We start from the raw sequence: 15462 nt of genomic DNA on the forward strand, positions 1-15462 counted from the left end.
GTTTAAAACTGTGAAATGTAAGGGAGTACATGCATTTGTAAAACAAGCAATCCATTTAATTAAAACAGCACACCCAACCACTAGACATATACCACTGGAAGCATTTAATATTACAAATTTATAATTCCATGCTACTTGAATGACTTGTTTAAAAAATCTGCACTCAAGTTCACATATTAATTCACAAACACAATTACGGTGAATGAATCTACCAGTAAAAGGGCTACAAAAAACTTAAAAAGACATCCAGAAATCTCAAATAGAAGTCACTGAAATAGCACTTATGGATGCCTATCTTCCGCTGCTGACATAACAAAGTGATACCAAGTGGGTTTTTTCTTTTTTAGTCTGTAGAGACTCTGCTAGAACACTCCCAATATTTTACCACCCAGCAGGTAGGCTGAGACATCCTTAACTGGTCAGACACTTTCAACAAGAACACTGCCAGCAACCAAGAAAAGAACAACACACATGCTACTCGTATCACAGACAACTCAAAACCACCTGGCTCCCCCAGCACATGAACTGAAGGTCCTGCAGAACTCCACATAAAGTCATGCTCACTTTTTTCCCTATTACTTGGCAAATGGAAGATAAAAGACAACTTTGAGCATTCTCAGACTTTTAAGACTGTGTTTACAGATCACGTAATCCCAGCAGATCCTATTTTCCTGCAAGGGGGAACTACACTGCTCTTCTTGGTAGCCTGCACGAGCATTGCTGCGCTTGCATAATTCACGCGGATGCATGTGTTTGTATCCGGACAGACTGTGCTGCACACGAGTCTTTTGTTCAGCAGTTTCCATCACCATGTCAGACTGAAGAGCCCGCCAGCTGGAGACAGCAGGTGTTTGACATTTCTACAAGTCTAAGCAAAATGGGGGACTGATTTGCTTTAAATCTTATGTTGGAGTTTATTCATTAATTAATCAGCAAACACGCAGGCAACATCTAATTCTGTAATGTCACCAGAGGTCTGTATTCTGTGCAGTGAGTCAACACCTTGAAACAGTTTGGCACCAAGAGGGTGCCTCACCCATTAAAAGGGTAAGGCAGAGGGACCTCTGGACAGATTTCAGACAGGTGCAGTCAGAACAATCATCATAATTAACCCTCTATCCTTGACAAAGAGATCTCACTCTCTCTCCTGGTGAGACTATCATCATCTTTGCTTCCCAGCTGCCCAGGGACACATCCATCCCACAGCACTGCCAAGGGGCAGAAAGAAAATCTTCAGCCACCACTGTCACTGACTGGCAAGTGGGATAAACCAGCCATCAGCCCAAGCTGTTTGGGCAATGGACAGCAAGTAGCCCCAAATTCCTATCCACAGTTCCAGACAGGCAGAATTCAGAGAGGAAGGCCTAGAATTTTTTTAAAGTTAGCTGTCAGCTAAATGGGAGGGAGTGAATCCCCCCCAGGAGCCGATAGAAGCCCAGGCAGGTATTGGCCCCAGCACCCTCCCCAGCTGTGCGTGTCCAGCCACCTGCTTGGCTAGCCCATCCCTCTGCCTGCGGTTCAGCTGCACTCCTATAAAAGAAAACAGCACAAAAACACCCCCACAGCATTTCAGGCAAGAAATTTCAGGTTTCCTCAGTTCTGGGGTGTACTGCCTCAGAGTACACACTCAGTGCTGCCTGGGTGTACTCAGTTTCCTTCTACTTCTTCCCTTCCTCCTTGACCAGCCTCACTGGGATGGGTTTGCTGACCTAGCGAAACACCCTCGCATCCATACTCCGAGTGCAGCATTAGGGTTTACAAACATTAAAAATGGAAACGGTTTTGACCAAAGTGATGAAGAAAAAGCAAAGTATTTATGTTAACAAGCAGGCTTATTAAAATCCCTTTGGTTTTCATTTTGGGGGTTGGTTTTTTTCTTCCCTGGACTAAGCAGAGATTTGGGGGTTGGTTTTTTAGTACGTTTTAGGGTCTTCCAGCCCTGTGATGTCTGCTGTTTCAGTCATACTAGCTTTTGTCTTTGCTGTTTTCCAGATGGGTAAACACAGACTATTCCCGCCATTGCCTTAATAACAAGGAAGCTCTGGATTATTCTTAAAAGGGCAGTAGCTAAACCTATTAATACCAACTAACAACAAACCAGCTAGCAAGAAAAGCAGTGTATGATCACAGTCTGTCCTGCTGATTTTTTTGTTTGCTTTCACTTCACCTGATGCAAGCGCAACCTTTGTAGCTGCTGCGGTGTCATACATTTTTTGCCATATTTTAATGAACATTTATAAAAGCAAAGAAGATGTAAGAAATGACACAGAGAAAGCATATTTACAGCTCTTGGATGAAAAAAAATTTCTAAGCCCACGGACAAGGCGGTTTCAGAGGACGCAACCTGGTCCAGGTATTTTGATAGTCTCAGTACTTCTGAACAAGTGACTCCCTTAAAGGCAACACCCAAATCGACATTAAATTGAAAAAATTCCCGGTATTATTAAAAAGGAATGAAACACCCACAACAAAAGGAGGACTACTGAGTGTTTCTGGATGGAGCCCTCTCATTCTCACAGCAGGCCATCCGAGGGAAGCAGGGCTGGGGGACAAGGGGACCCATGCTGGCCCAGGGCACACTCCACCCCTTCTTTGGTGAAGAAAAATAACCAAGCACCTTCCCCCAAATAGGAGAATATTCTCCTCATAGTAAGGCGCTGCCTGGAGAGCTCGGCCGGGTGCCTGGGAGAGCTTAACCGGCAGGCAGCCGGTGCCCTGCAAGGCCGGCGGTGGCGCCCAGCTGGCCCGGGTGGCCGAATCCGACCTGTCCCCACGCAGGACCAGCACCGGACCGGCAACCCACGCGTGGCCGCTGGCAGTTTGCTGCCCGTGGCCAGCCAGTCACCCCAGCGCGATGCCAGCGACGAAGGCAGCTGCCGAGCGCCGAGGTGCGGGGCCACACGCCTCCGCGGGAGCCAAGGCGAAGGTGGGCTCCCAAAACCACGTCCGCAGGGTGATGGTCAAGAAGGAGAAACCCCGCTCAGCCCGGGCAGAGGGGCGCTGGCTGCTCCTCTGCGCCCGGGGCAGCCCCGGGGAGGCCCCATCCCCAGACCACCGACCGGCACATCGCAGCACCGGCGCATCGGGGCAGGGCGCGGCCCTCGGCCCCCGCCCGCTGCCCCAAGCCCGCAGGCCGCCGGGACCCCGGCCCGCCCCGCTGCTGCCCCACTCACCCCGTATGGCGGCGATGAGCGCGTTGCCGTCCTTGATCACCTCCTTGATGAACTTATTGGTCCGCTCCAGCTCCTGCTCGTAGCACTTCAGCCGCTCTCGGAAGTCCGGGCTGTCCAGGTAGCAGTCGCTGAACTCCAGCGGCGGGTGCCCCATGGCTCTGCGCCGGCCGCTCCTCCCGCCGCTGGCACCCCCGGCACCGCCGCGCTGCGGGGCGGGCGCGGCTACACCGCCCTCCCTCCGCCCCGGGAGCCCCGCGCCGCGGCCATGCCGCCGCCCCGGCGGGCACCGCCCCCGGCCCTGCCCCGGGAGGCTCGGGCGGGCGGGGCCTACACCCCCCGCCGCCGGCCGGCCTGCCTGTGCCGGGCTGCGCAGCTGTGGGCCGGGCCAGGCCGGGCCGCTGGGCTGAGGCGACCCCCGCCCCACCCGACCCCCGCTTCCGGCCGCCGTGCCGCTGCCGGGACTTGTAGTTCGGGTCCGTCCCGCCGCGGTGCCCGGCCGGGTCCGCACAGGCCCCTCACCGAGCCCTGAGGGGGCCGCGGCGCCTCCGGGCCCGGCCCCGCGCTGCTGCGGGAGGGTGTTTCATTTCGGCTAGGCCCGCCGCGCCCGCGCCACCGGCCGGCCGGGGCATGGGGCAGGCCGGGGGTACGGGCCGGAGCGGGCCGGGGCTGGCCGGGCCGGGGGAGGCCGCGGATGGGCCCCGGGGGCTGCAGTCCGGGTCACCGCTCCGGGCCGGACCGGCGGCATGCGGCAAGGGCGCCCCCTTGCTGGCGGGGCGGAGCGGGGGGGCAGCCCCCGCTCGCGTTGCCATGGACGCCCTGGCGGTGCGTGACGCGGCAGCCGTCGCCGCGCGTAGTGATGACGTATTTCGGCCACGTCGCCCGAGTAGCCAACATGGCGGCGGCGGAGGGCAGCAGTGCCGGGGGGCCGTTGGTGAGCGTGGCGGTGGGAGTGGGCGGGTTGTTTCCGGCCCCTCCTGGCCAGCTCTGGGGGGCTGCAGTACTCGGCGGCGGGGTCGGGGCCGCGGCATGCCCGGGCCTTGCCTTTGCCGGCCAGCAGAGGGCCCAGCCGCGCCACGGGAGCCCCGGCCGCCGGGGTAGGCCGCCGTACGTGGTCTCGTGTGTGGGGCGGCGGGGGTCGCGGTGGCCGCCGGTTCGCATGGAGGACAGGGAGCGGGAGCCGCCGGCCTGCTGCCCACCGCCCTGCCTGCCCCAGGGTTTGCTGTGGAGCTGGTCGGGCTGTTCTCTGCATCCAGCCCTGGGAACAAGAGCACTTTAACTTTTTGCTTGGGTGGAGGAAAACTGTTTGGTCAATACTTGGCTTTTAACAGCCTTGGCTTTGTGCTTGGCCTGTAGATGTCTGTACGGTTTCTTCTGAGTTGCTTCCCCATGGAGTCCATGAACGGCAGTGTATTTGCGTGCGTTGGTGTGGCTGTATAGCTGTCGGGCATTACGCTACTTGAAAAACACAAGCAAACTTTTTACTTCCTTTAGTTATCTACTATAAATAGAAGATAGAAAGCAGGTTACTGGGAGTTACTGAAGAAACACTTTGCTTGGACGTGCCTACTCATGTCTTTAGATTGTGAGCTGTTTAAATCGGGCAAACAATGGCTGGCCTCTGTTGTTGACCATGTTATTAACTGTTGAATTCAGAGCAGCTGTTTTGATCTGAAACCCAGCTGAAAAACATTTGCGGTGAATATAAGCTGGTTTGTCCTTCTTTTTTTTCTAAAGGTTTAAAAAAAACATTTAGTTTGCAGGTCTTGCAGATGTGTCAATATCTGAAGATATTCCAGTGGAAGGGGAAATTACTGTTCCTGTTGGATCTCACTCTCCTGATGAAGACTACTCCACACTGGATGAGCCTGTTAGGGATACTATTGTGAGTCTGTGCCTCTGTCTATGGTAAAACACATGTTTTTCTGATAGCTTTGGCCAACTGCAAAAACTTTATTTTTGCAGAGCTGTCCTTGTATGTCACTGTAACTCGGGGGGGGGGGGGGGGGTGTATTTATTTATTTATTTTTACAACTAGCCATGTAAAATTAGTTCTTCTGGGTTAAAAAATACCTGAATTGTAGCCCAAAAATTTATTTGTGATCTCAAAATCTTTGCAAGGGCAGAGGCCTCAGATGGAGCCCAATAGAAAACTCTCCTGACTAATAGGATTTTTCATTACTTTTTTCTTCCTAGAAGACCAAACAAATAATTATTCTTAATTAGTTGTTATTAAAGGATAAAATATTGTGGTTGTTAAGGAATGTCGATAAAGTAGGCATTGTTTGCAAAGAATGCTGCGGAAATTTTTGAGTTGGATTCTGTCTTGATTTACCATCAATATTTCTTCTGTCTTTCTGCTTTCAGTTGTGAAGTGTAATTTTTATGAAGGGATAAATTAAAGTGTTACTTCTTTATTTCAGATGAGAGATCTGAAGGCTGTTGGGAAAAAATTTGTCCATGTCATGTATCCGAAGAAGAGTAGTGCACTTCTCAGAGACTGTATGTATAAGAAGATTTTCAAGGTCTTCAAAGGATGTTTTGCCAATCTGTCCCATGTTCTTTCTGTTGTTGTTGCGTGCTGAATAACAAACATGAAAAATCAGTATTACCAAAGCTCTTTAAAAGTGGAACATATCAGAATATGTAGAACAGCTAGATTTAAGTAGTTGAAGGCTTTTGATTAAATTGTATTCTAGAAAATGGTGTAAGGTGCTGTTGTGGTTAAACCACAGCGGATGCTAGATAAGCAGTTTATAAGGAAGTGTAATATGGAAAGTGATACATCGGAGCTGGAAAAGGTGCTTTATTGTTTGCAGGAAAATGAAACTCAGCATCATGCTATGATACTTATGATTTTATTTTTTCCTTTGGTAACAGGGGATCTTTGGGGCCCTTTGGTGCTTTGTGTCTCGCTTGCACTGTAAGTACTTACAGTGGGTGGATTTGGGTTTTTATAGTCTTTTGTACTAGAGAAATGAGAAACTCAAAACTTATGATTATGCATGTTGAGATTAAGTTCATCTGATCCTTCTCTGACCTTCAGCAAACACTGCTTGTTTAGATTACGTTGTAGAATGTTTGTGACACTTCAAGCCCATCAGGACCACCCATCTTTGAATTTAGGATTTAAGGAACTTCTCAGAGTTCCCTGTCTTAAGAATGATTTTACTGGGAGGCATCCCGATGCACCTTGTCCTTGATTCTCATGTGTTTGGCCAACTTTGACCCTAACCTGCAGGCCAAAAGCTTTGTCTAAGAGCTGCAGTGTATGTGGAAAAGCAATGGAAAAAGAGAGGCTGTTGTTCATAGACAGGAGATGATGGTGGCTCCCAGGAGTTTCTGGTGCTCCACTGGAGCATATGTGTGCAGATCTGCCTGGGATAGGATGGGAATGTTGTTGAGATCTGTCAGCTAACTGAGGCACACAGAGATATAGAAACCGTTCAGTAAAATGATGGTAAAGCTTTAGCAGTAGTAGATAATGTAATTTGAATATTCAAATCAATGCATGCCCACTTCTCCAGGCTTTGTGTTGCTTATATCCTGTAGTTACTATAAGCTTTCTTCAAGGCATATGTGTTCTATCATGCACTACACTGTCTACTTTGAGCAGTTACTAAACTTTTGGTACTTTAACGTTCACCTTTTAGTCTGTTGTCTATGGTTTTACTCTCCTCTGTATGCTTATTCAGTTCTCAAAATAAGTAAACAAATGGACTGAAATGCCCTCAGTTGAGCCACAACCATTTTCCTTTCCTATACAAAATTGAGGATACTACTAAAAAACAAGAAAACAGATGAAAAATTATTGGTCTGCAGCCTAACTGGGGATCAGTGTTTCAGGCTTCTATTCTGTCTTCTGCTCCAAGTCTATGAAAACCCAGTCATCAATTGCAAATGATGCTCACTTTATCTGTTACCTGCAACAGGATGCTTCAGGGTGGATCAGCAGATAGTAAAGACGATGGAGGACCCCAGTTTGCTGAAGTCTTTGTCATAATCTGGTTTGGTGCAGTTGTCATCACACTAAACTCAAAGCTTCTTGGAGGAACTATGTGAGTCCTGATTTATTTAGTAGCAGTTAAAGTGCTCCTGTGCATGGGGTTTCTGCAGTGCTTTGATTTGACTGTCTCCCCTTTCCAGATCCTTTTTTCAGAGCCTGTGTGTTCTGGGTTACTGTGTCCTGCCTCTGACAGTAGCAATGCTGGTGTGCAGGCTGGTACTGCTGGCGGGTTCTGGGACTGTCAGCTTCATTATACGTCTTATCGTAGTAGTAGCTATGTTTGGTTGGTCAACGTTAGGTGAGTACCTTTTTGCATTGTAACACTGTTGTGCCTGCTGAGTAGCATGATGCTTAAGGAGGTAGATCTGTGTGCATTCTGTTGGGTAAACCAATGGATATTGTAGTTCAAGGTGTTTCCTAGGCTGCTAAAGTATTGTAGAAACAGTTCTTCCAATCTTTGTGTTGGCAGAGCTTCAGCCTCTGCTTCTGTTGATTTTTGTGGTCATATGCAAATCGCCTTTGGCAGAAGGATGATAATTTAATATTAAACCCTATGTGAGGCTACTGGGTATTTTATTCTGTGATCCATGTTACAAATACTACTAGAAAAAGCTACTTTCATACAGATGCATTTGCATTATTTCTCCTGTTCTTAATCTGCAAGTCTGACTCTTGTTACAGAACATTATTCAGCATTTGTCATTCTATGTGATAAAGTTGTGATTGGTACTGATAGATCATTGGTATTGAGCAATGGATTACTCTGTTTTCTCTTTCAACATAATTGTAATGCAGATCCTAATTCAAAATTAACATCTGCAGGGGATCTTGGACTTTTAGTTCTGTGCTGCTTGCATTTCAAGTATTTTTCTTTTTCACCAGCATCTACAGCTTTCCTGGCAGACAGTCAGCCTCCAAACCGCAAAGCTCTTGTTGTGTACCCCATCTTCCTCTTCTACTTTGTTATCAGCTGGATGATTCTCACCTTTACACCTCAGTGATCTCCAAACAGAAGAGACTGTGTAACATGGACTGGAGTTTTTTCGTGAATGCTGCAGTTAATCATTGGCTTTATCTCTTTCTAATTTATATAGAGAGATATTGTACAAAGGCAGGTTATGGGATAAAGCCAGAGAACTGCAAAAATTGGTTGTTTGTGTGTCCCTCTTCTTGAAAGATACAAAGGGCCAGCTGCTGAGGGTTTTTTTATTTAGCTGTGCTCTTTAGTTGTGTTAAATAAAAAATGCCCACTGTGACAGGGATTATTCCACCTGAGGAATAGAGTGGGAGATGGTGGAATTTCAAGACATTGAGTAGATGAAGATGAAGTTATAGGATCGCACGACTTGGCAGAATTCTTGCTCGTGCTTGGATTCTCACTGAAGAGGAACATGCCTTATGAAATAATAGAACTTCATTGCTGTTCTGTGTTGGGTAGGAAAGGAATGTTTTTAACTCCTTTTTCATTCACTTACTGAGTGGTGAAATGTATATAAAATGCATTGTAGGGCTGTGAGCTTTCACTCTGAAACTAGATTTCAGCAAAAAATAAGTTGGGTCCATTTTGCAGTTACTTGGAGCTGGGTGGAAGGGAGCTGCCTTTGCTCATATTCATGTATTGTGTATTTTTTTCATCCCCCTTCGTACGTCAAGAAAGTGTTTCAGCCAAATGCCTTCAACACCATAGTTACACTAATTTATATTTCTTGTAAGAGGGAGTGTGTTTGTGTTGGATGGTTAGAAATCTTTTTGTGTGACCATAGATTAGAGAGTTAGAAGTCCTAGAGAAACAGTCAAAACTGGTTTACAACAGGGACTTAGATGTCAGTCTGCATTTTGAGAATGGGAAATTGTCTGGAGAGTACCAAGTAAAGTGTGTGTGTATGTATATAATGTTTAAAAAAAAAAAAAATTGTTTGTGTGAAGTAAGTTAAGGTTTTGATAGGTAGGTTGTTTGGTTGCTAAATATCACACCAGGACTTCTGCCCGAAAGGTTAAAATTGGGTTGGAGGAAGAAAACTAAAATGATGATGAAGGTGGTGGTTGCTGTGAAGTAGGATATGAATTCCAGTCTTAACTGCTTGTATGTGACTTTTCATTTGGTTGTTTACATGGACAGTGTTTCAACTTAAATGTGTACATATTGTTTCTTTGTACTTATAATGAGATGTGAGAAACTTTTCTATAGGTTTTTGGGTTTTGTGGGTTTTTTTGGTCTTTTATTAATACTTTTTTATAAAAAGGGGAGAGGCTTTCTTCTCTAGTTCTCTGTAGGTGCGCTTGTGTACCTTGCCTGGTGAACCATATACAGGTGTACAAGTGTGTCATTTATGTTTCGGCATAGGGATTGATACTTGGAGAATTGCTTTTTGAAAACTGTACAGAAATTATTTATGTTGTTCATTATTCTCATTAAGCAATCTAAGGGGAGAGCTCTGAAGCATCCAGGGGTGAAAAAGCTGCTGTTAAAATGTCACTTTTCCTGAAAACAAGCACCATATTCTTTTTTCCTGCAGTCATGCAGATAGACCTGAAATTGATGTACATGGGTCCTGCTGAGGTGTAAATATGCCTAATATATATTTATATATCAGTGCAGTTTCTGTTATAAACACTGTAAGTATTTGATAGTTGGGATGAAAATTTCTATAATATGCAGATTAAAAGTACACTTTTACATTTCTGGGAGTGTGGAGAAAAGGGAAGGAAAAATCAGTTGCTCTCGGCAGGCCTCCAGCTTCGCTGCAGATCAGTCATTACCAGCAGGACTGTGTGAAGCTGGTGGCTGTTCTTGCTGCCTTCCTTACACCTCTGTCCATAACTGTTCCAAGTTGCTGCACAGGGAGCTTTGGTGTTTCCTAGACATGGGTATACAATGGAAATGGGGAATTTTTTAACTTCCATTAAACCATTACTGGTATGGAATGTGGTTTTTTTTCTTTTCAGGTGCAGTTTTCCATTAATTTAAACATTAGTTTAGCTTTATGAAGATGAAAAGAAATATTGAAGGGAAGTGGATAGTGAAGCTGTTGATGGCTACAGTGGGATTCTTTGAGCCAGATCTTTCTTTCCTGCAAGAATTTAACCATACTTTTAGAGAAATCCTTGGAATTCTATTTCTGTAGTGTCTTGTGGCTCAAGCTGATAATGTTATTCCACTTATCTATCAAATAAATTTAATTGAACCAGTATGTTTTTGAAAAGACATAAAATTAATTTCAAGAGGAATTAAAATCCAAGCTTTCTCCTTGATTGTTTTTGACTTTCAGTCCCATGATGGTTTGTTTTTTCTGTATCATTGCTCTTGGCTTATACAAGAGAGAAGAAAATTATTTTTATATTAACTAGATTTACTGCTCAGCTGGTTACCAAGGTTTTTAGTTGAGAGGTGGTTTTCATCTGAAAAAACAGAGCAGAAATATACTGGTTATGTGGTGAAGGTGTGGTTGTTTGGTTTTGTTCGGCTTTTGACTCATGGCAATCCCTTAGTGTGGAAACCATCATCTTCTACAGCTGTAAAATCTTTAAGTGAGTTTGTATCACTAAATATGTAACTTGCCATAAGGTTTTAGCTGGCTAGATGCAGGTAGGAAATTAGATTTTTCTGAGCTTTCATGTGTCCAGTTGAATGAGGTTACATGTCTTGCATATGGTGGATTTTTAATCATTGTTGCCATTAATATCCTCAGCCAGGAATTCGAGTTGCTGTAGCTCGTTGCCAGGTTCTCCTTTGCCTCTCTCAGCTTTCTGTCGTGTAAGATCTGCCCGATACCAAATGCTTAAAAGCATGCAGTGTATCTTGCAAAAATAATTTCCCCACCACAATGTTATAATTGTTTCTGGAAGATCTTCACTAAGAGTGGCTTGGCCTTTCAACTTGGAAGATGATAATCTGTTGGAAAAGGTAGCCTTTTTTTATAAGTAGAATATAATTGCTTAGAAAGGCAGAGAGCACAAGCAATGAGCACCAGTGGAAGTGAGCATTAGGCTTATTGATTGATGATTAACTGTTTAATGTGACTTCAAAAAATTAAGAAGCAAAATCTGGAATTTGTTTCTCAGCCAAACTGTGATGTTCTGTAGAGCCACTGCTTTTATTGAATCCGCTTGCCCCTTAGCAAACTGGTGGTTCCCAAAGCAAACTAGATATGGGCACATTACAGCACGATTGAAAAATTTCAGATTTAGGCAAGAAAAATACATCAAGCTTATTTGATACTTGCAGACTGCCTAAAATTAATGTGGATGATAGTCCTTTGAAACAATGGTATTACACGAGAGTGCTGAGCGTGCCTGTTCATTGAATGGTAGTTCATCTTGTTCAGCTGGTTGTATAGCACATTCCTCCAAAAATGCATGCAGGTAAGTAATCCTTGTAAACACAACATATTTTTAATTTGTTCTGAAAATGTATGTGATAAACTCAGTTGTCGTGCTTTCCAAGGGGAAATGGCCTCTTCTTGTTTAAAGCCAGCTGAGGGAAGGATAGCAAGGACAAAAGCAGATGTCTTGCCTTTAATGAAGTGTTTTAACTTTCCTGTAGAGAAAGCAGATGATTTTTCTGATGCATAAACCAGGCTTTCTTTCCTACTAAGATTTTCTTAATACTGTTTATCAGCTGAAGTTGTATGTGTTTAAATCTGAATTTACTTTTGATCTATTTAATACCAATGAAAAGGAAATTTACTTGTTTTAACTTTGTAAATTAAAACACACTGAAAGGCATGTGGGCAATCTCATGTGTGGATTAAAAGTACTGTGCACGCTGTGCTTGTGGCAGGTACTGCCCGGGGCTGGCTACAGGGCTGGGAGGCAGCACCTTTGGCTGGCAGAGCCTCTTGTGAAGCACGGAGGCAGTCCAAAGGGATCCTGCCAGTACTTCGACAAAGAAAGGCATTTTATACAGCATGGGAGTTTGGAGGAAACTAAAAGAAGGGCAGTAAACCAGCTGAATTCTCTACTCCTGTGCCTATGGAATGCTTTTAAACATTTGATTTGTGTGCCTGCATCAGTGAGTTAATAGATGTCAGTAGAAGTGCCAGGGTGAGGTATAAACCTTTTTTCCCTCTGCTAGGAGAGCTTCACAGCTCTTGCAGATATATGTATTTGATGTTCTTGTGTTCTGACGAGTTGTGCTAATGTCTTGTTGGAGCAAGGACCGGAGTGAGCGTTTGGGCATTCAGTCTGTGTATGCTGGGCCCTGGTCCTGCACAGGGCAGTGCTGTAGGGGATCGGCGCCCCTGTGTCCTATGAGGGGAAAAAAAATCCCCGAAGTTCTCGTTACAGGCCCACAAGAGACATGCCAAAGTGCCAGTAACACTCGGGTTCTGCAAGGACAAGACACCAGAGGGGAGCTGTGTATTGGTAACAGCAGGAGGGCACAGCCCCCCAGGTCCCTGGCCGGACGACACAAGCATGCTGTACCCCAGACCAGGACACGTCAGAGTCAGAGACACGTGCCACAACCCTTCAAAGCTGAGCCAAGACATCAGTTGGCTTGTGCTCAGACCTTGCCTGTGCTCCCATCTGGTGGCAGGCTCTGCTAAGGAGAATGACAGCCCTGAAATCGGTATTCATGCCAGACACCCCCCTCTCGTTGCCTGCAGCATCAGAGAAGGAAGGTCTCTGTAACCACTTAATTGACACAAGTCTGCCCAGGCAATGCTTACCGAGGCTCGGTGTGCCATGATGAAAATGTGAGGGGACTAAATAAGCTGTGGCTACAGAGGCAGCGCAAAGCTGGCAGGAAGGTGGCCTAATCAATAAATTGCAATTAAACCCCATCTCTCAGCAGGTCGAGGGAGGTGATCCTCCCCCTCTGTCTGCCCTCGTGAGGCCGCATCTGGAGCCCTGTGTCCGGTTCTGGGCTCCCCAGTTCAAGAGACGGGACTACTGGAGAGGGTCCAGCAGAGGGCTACAAAGATGATGGGACTGTAGCATCTCCCTTATGAGGAAAGGCTGACAGAGCTGGGACTGTTCAGCTGAGAGAGGAGAGGGCTGAGAGGGGTCTTATCAATGTCTACAGGTATATTAGGGGTGAGCGTCAGGAGGATGGGGCCAAGCTCTTTTCAGTGGTGCCCAGTGACAGGACAAGGGGTGACAGGCACAAACTGCAACACTGGGAGTTCTAGCTGAATATGAGGGGGAAAAATACTTTGGAGGGTGACAGAGTCCTGGAACAGGCTGCACAGAGAGGCTGTGGAGTCTCCTTCCCGGGAGATATTCACAGCCTGCCTGGACACGATCCTGTGCAGCCTGCTCTAGGAGAGCCTGCTGTAGCAGGGGGATGGACTAGATGGTCTCTGGAGGTGCCTTCCCACCCTGACCAGCCTGTGGTTGTGACAGGCACTGGAATTTCAGGCAATCGCCTGAAGTATGCCCATGCTCTTGCACTGTGCGGTGGGGTGGCAGCGGTGACCCCCTGCAGCAGCCAGGCACCTTGGCTGGGCAGCCGTCCCTCGGAGGCCGTGGCAGCAGGGGCACAGCCAGCCCAGCTCTGGGCTCTCCGTTGTGTGGCTGGAGGAGCCCAAAATGTCCCAGCAGGCACGAGAGGGCGGCAGGGCCTTGCAGTCCCTTAGAACCTGGCTTTTTCTCTCTCGTGGCTGGCTTTTTTTTGTTCCCTCCCCTTGGCTTTTTCTGTTCCATCCGAGGCGGTCCAGGGTGCAGCAGCCTGCTTTTCCCTGTCCCGTTTAGCAGGAACACCTCATGGGCAGCCCCAGTGGGGTGAGTGCTGAGCTTCCAGCCTCAGCCCTGATGGGTGCATGGGGAGACGTGCGGACGCAGTGTTTTGCAATCTGTTTAGCTCTGCTCTTGGAAGCAAAATTGCTGCACCTGAAAGAACTGGTCTGAGACCACCCTGGTTTGTCAGCAGTTTGCATGTTGCCCATGGCTGATGCTTCTTGGGCAGGTGGGTTGTTGCTTCCTCCTTGATCGGCTGTGTGACCTTTCCTGTCATTGCTGCAAGGGGAGGATGCTTAGCAAAAGGAAGCGTGTAACTTAACCATGAGTGCAGACTGACTAGTAGTGAAGGACTTAAAAATACTAAGATTTTACCAGTGGCTATAGTGATGGGTTTTCTGTGGGTTCTGGTTTTATTCTGTGGAAGCTTTGTATATCATTAGCATTGGTCAAAATTAACTGTTTTTGCAGGATTGCTGTATGACTTTGCTCTTTAATGTAATCTTTAAGAATTGTAAGTAATTTAAAGGCAGAAAATCCTGACTGTTCTGAAAACATCTCTTCAGTCCATCAAGTAATCTGAAACGTTGCTTTCAGTCGCCCACGTTCCTTTTCCAGCCCTCCAGCTGCGAGGGACCCACCTTCGCTTTCTCACACCCAGAGGTGCCAGCGTGAGAGGGACCTGCCCTCCTCCCCTGCCATGGGGGTATGGGTGCACTGCCCACCTCCCTCCTCATGCACAAACTGCAGCAGAAGGGGAAACTGAGGCAGCCTGAGCCCCTGGACTGCCCAGCTTGGCCAGGGAAGGGTGAGCCCACCTGCAGGGTGCTGCACAGCTGGGCTGCTCTGGGGAGGGGGAGACCCCAGCTTTGCTGTAGGGAAGGGAGGACCCTCCACCAGCAAAAGGCACTTGATGCTCCTGGGCCAAGCGAGACTGGGAACATGTCATCTCCCCTGCCTTGGCAGCCACCACCGGGTGGTAGGGTCTGGGCAGTGCGGGGTGGCCAGTGAAGTCCCTTAGCAGAGGCTCTGGGGTACTTTCTGCACCCCCAGAAGCTGAAGGCTGTGGTTTTACCAACACATCCTTGAGGATTTCTTTCCTTTGTTTTGTTGTGGGTTTTTTTCCTCTCCAATTAATGTGTGCAAATGTTCAGAAATGCAGATTCACAGCCCAGAAATGAGGGCTGGTTGGTTTTTGTTTAGTTTTCCTCCCCAGAGAGACAGGCCCTGGCTCTCAGACAGAGCCAGATCACAACCTGGGGAGGCTGCACTGGGAACCCTCCCGTGGGAAGGCAGCGGGGCTGGCGGAGCCGGCACAGCTGAAATCCCCTCTGGGAGAGACAGTGGCTGGTGCTGGGGGTCTGTGCTGCCTGCGGGTGGGTTCGTGGTGAGGAAGGGGAGCTGCAGCCCATCTGCAGGCAGGAGTGTGGATTTTTGTGTGGCAGCAGCTGGTGCAGGCAGCCCTGAGCCATGGCAGGGATGCTCCACAGGAGAGTGGCTCTGGCCCTCCTGCGTGCTGCAGGGAACCAGTGCCAGAAATGCAGCTCTTCTGCTCCAAAGGTGTTCCTGGGTGCAGCTCAGTGATACCCTTTGTTTGGATAAAGCTCC

The 15462-nt window shown here is 47.4% G+C and overlaps 2 protein-coding genes across 5 annotated transcripts in view; one reads left to right on the plus strand and one right to left on the minus strand.

Moving 5' to 3' along the window:
• Positions 1–3464, minus strand: part of OPHN1 (oligophrenin 1) — a 68155-nt gene extending 64691 nt beyond the window's left edge. For all 3 annotated transcript variants that reach the window (XM_056360200.1, XM_056360201.1, XM_056360199.1), the window contains exon 1: positions 3174–3464. In XM_056360200.1, the coding sequence (XP_056216175.1) occupies positions 3174–3327 (154 nt within the window). In that variant the 5' untranslated portion in view covers positions 3328–3464. The remainder of the gene's footprint in view (positions 1–3173) is intronic.
• A 252-nt stretch (positions 3465–3716) lies between these two features.
• YIPF6 (Yip1 domain family member 6) lies at positions 3717–11901 on the plus strand. Of its 2 annotated transcripts, none has more exons than XM_056360203.1 (7): positions 3717–4104; positions 4927–5055; positions 5594–5672; positions 6051–6093; positions 7103–7228; positions 7317–7474; positions 8059–11901. In XM_056360203.1, exons 1-7 carry the CDS (start codon positions 3865–3867, stop codon positions 8175–8177), a joined length of 894 nt encoding a protein of 297 aa, XP_056216178.1. In that variant the 5' UTR covers positions 3717–3864; the 3' UTR covers positions 8178–11901. The 2 variants fall into 2 exon arrangements, with proteins under 2 accessions (XP_056216178.1, XP_056216179.1); XM_056360204.1 differs by having other exon boundaries at positions 4006–4104; positions 4927–5078.
• Positions 11902–15462: the final 3561 nt, after the last annotated feature.

Source organism: Falco biarmicus, chromosome 14 (assembly GCF_023638135.1).
Source record: "Falco biarmicus isolate bFalBia1 chromosome 14, bFalBia1.pri, whole genome shotgun sequence".
NCBI classification, from domain to species: domain Eukaryota; kingdom Metazoa; phylum Chordata; class Aves; order Falconiformes; family Falconidae; genus Falco; species Falco biarmicus.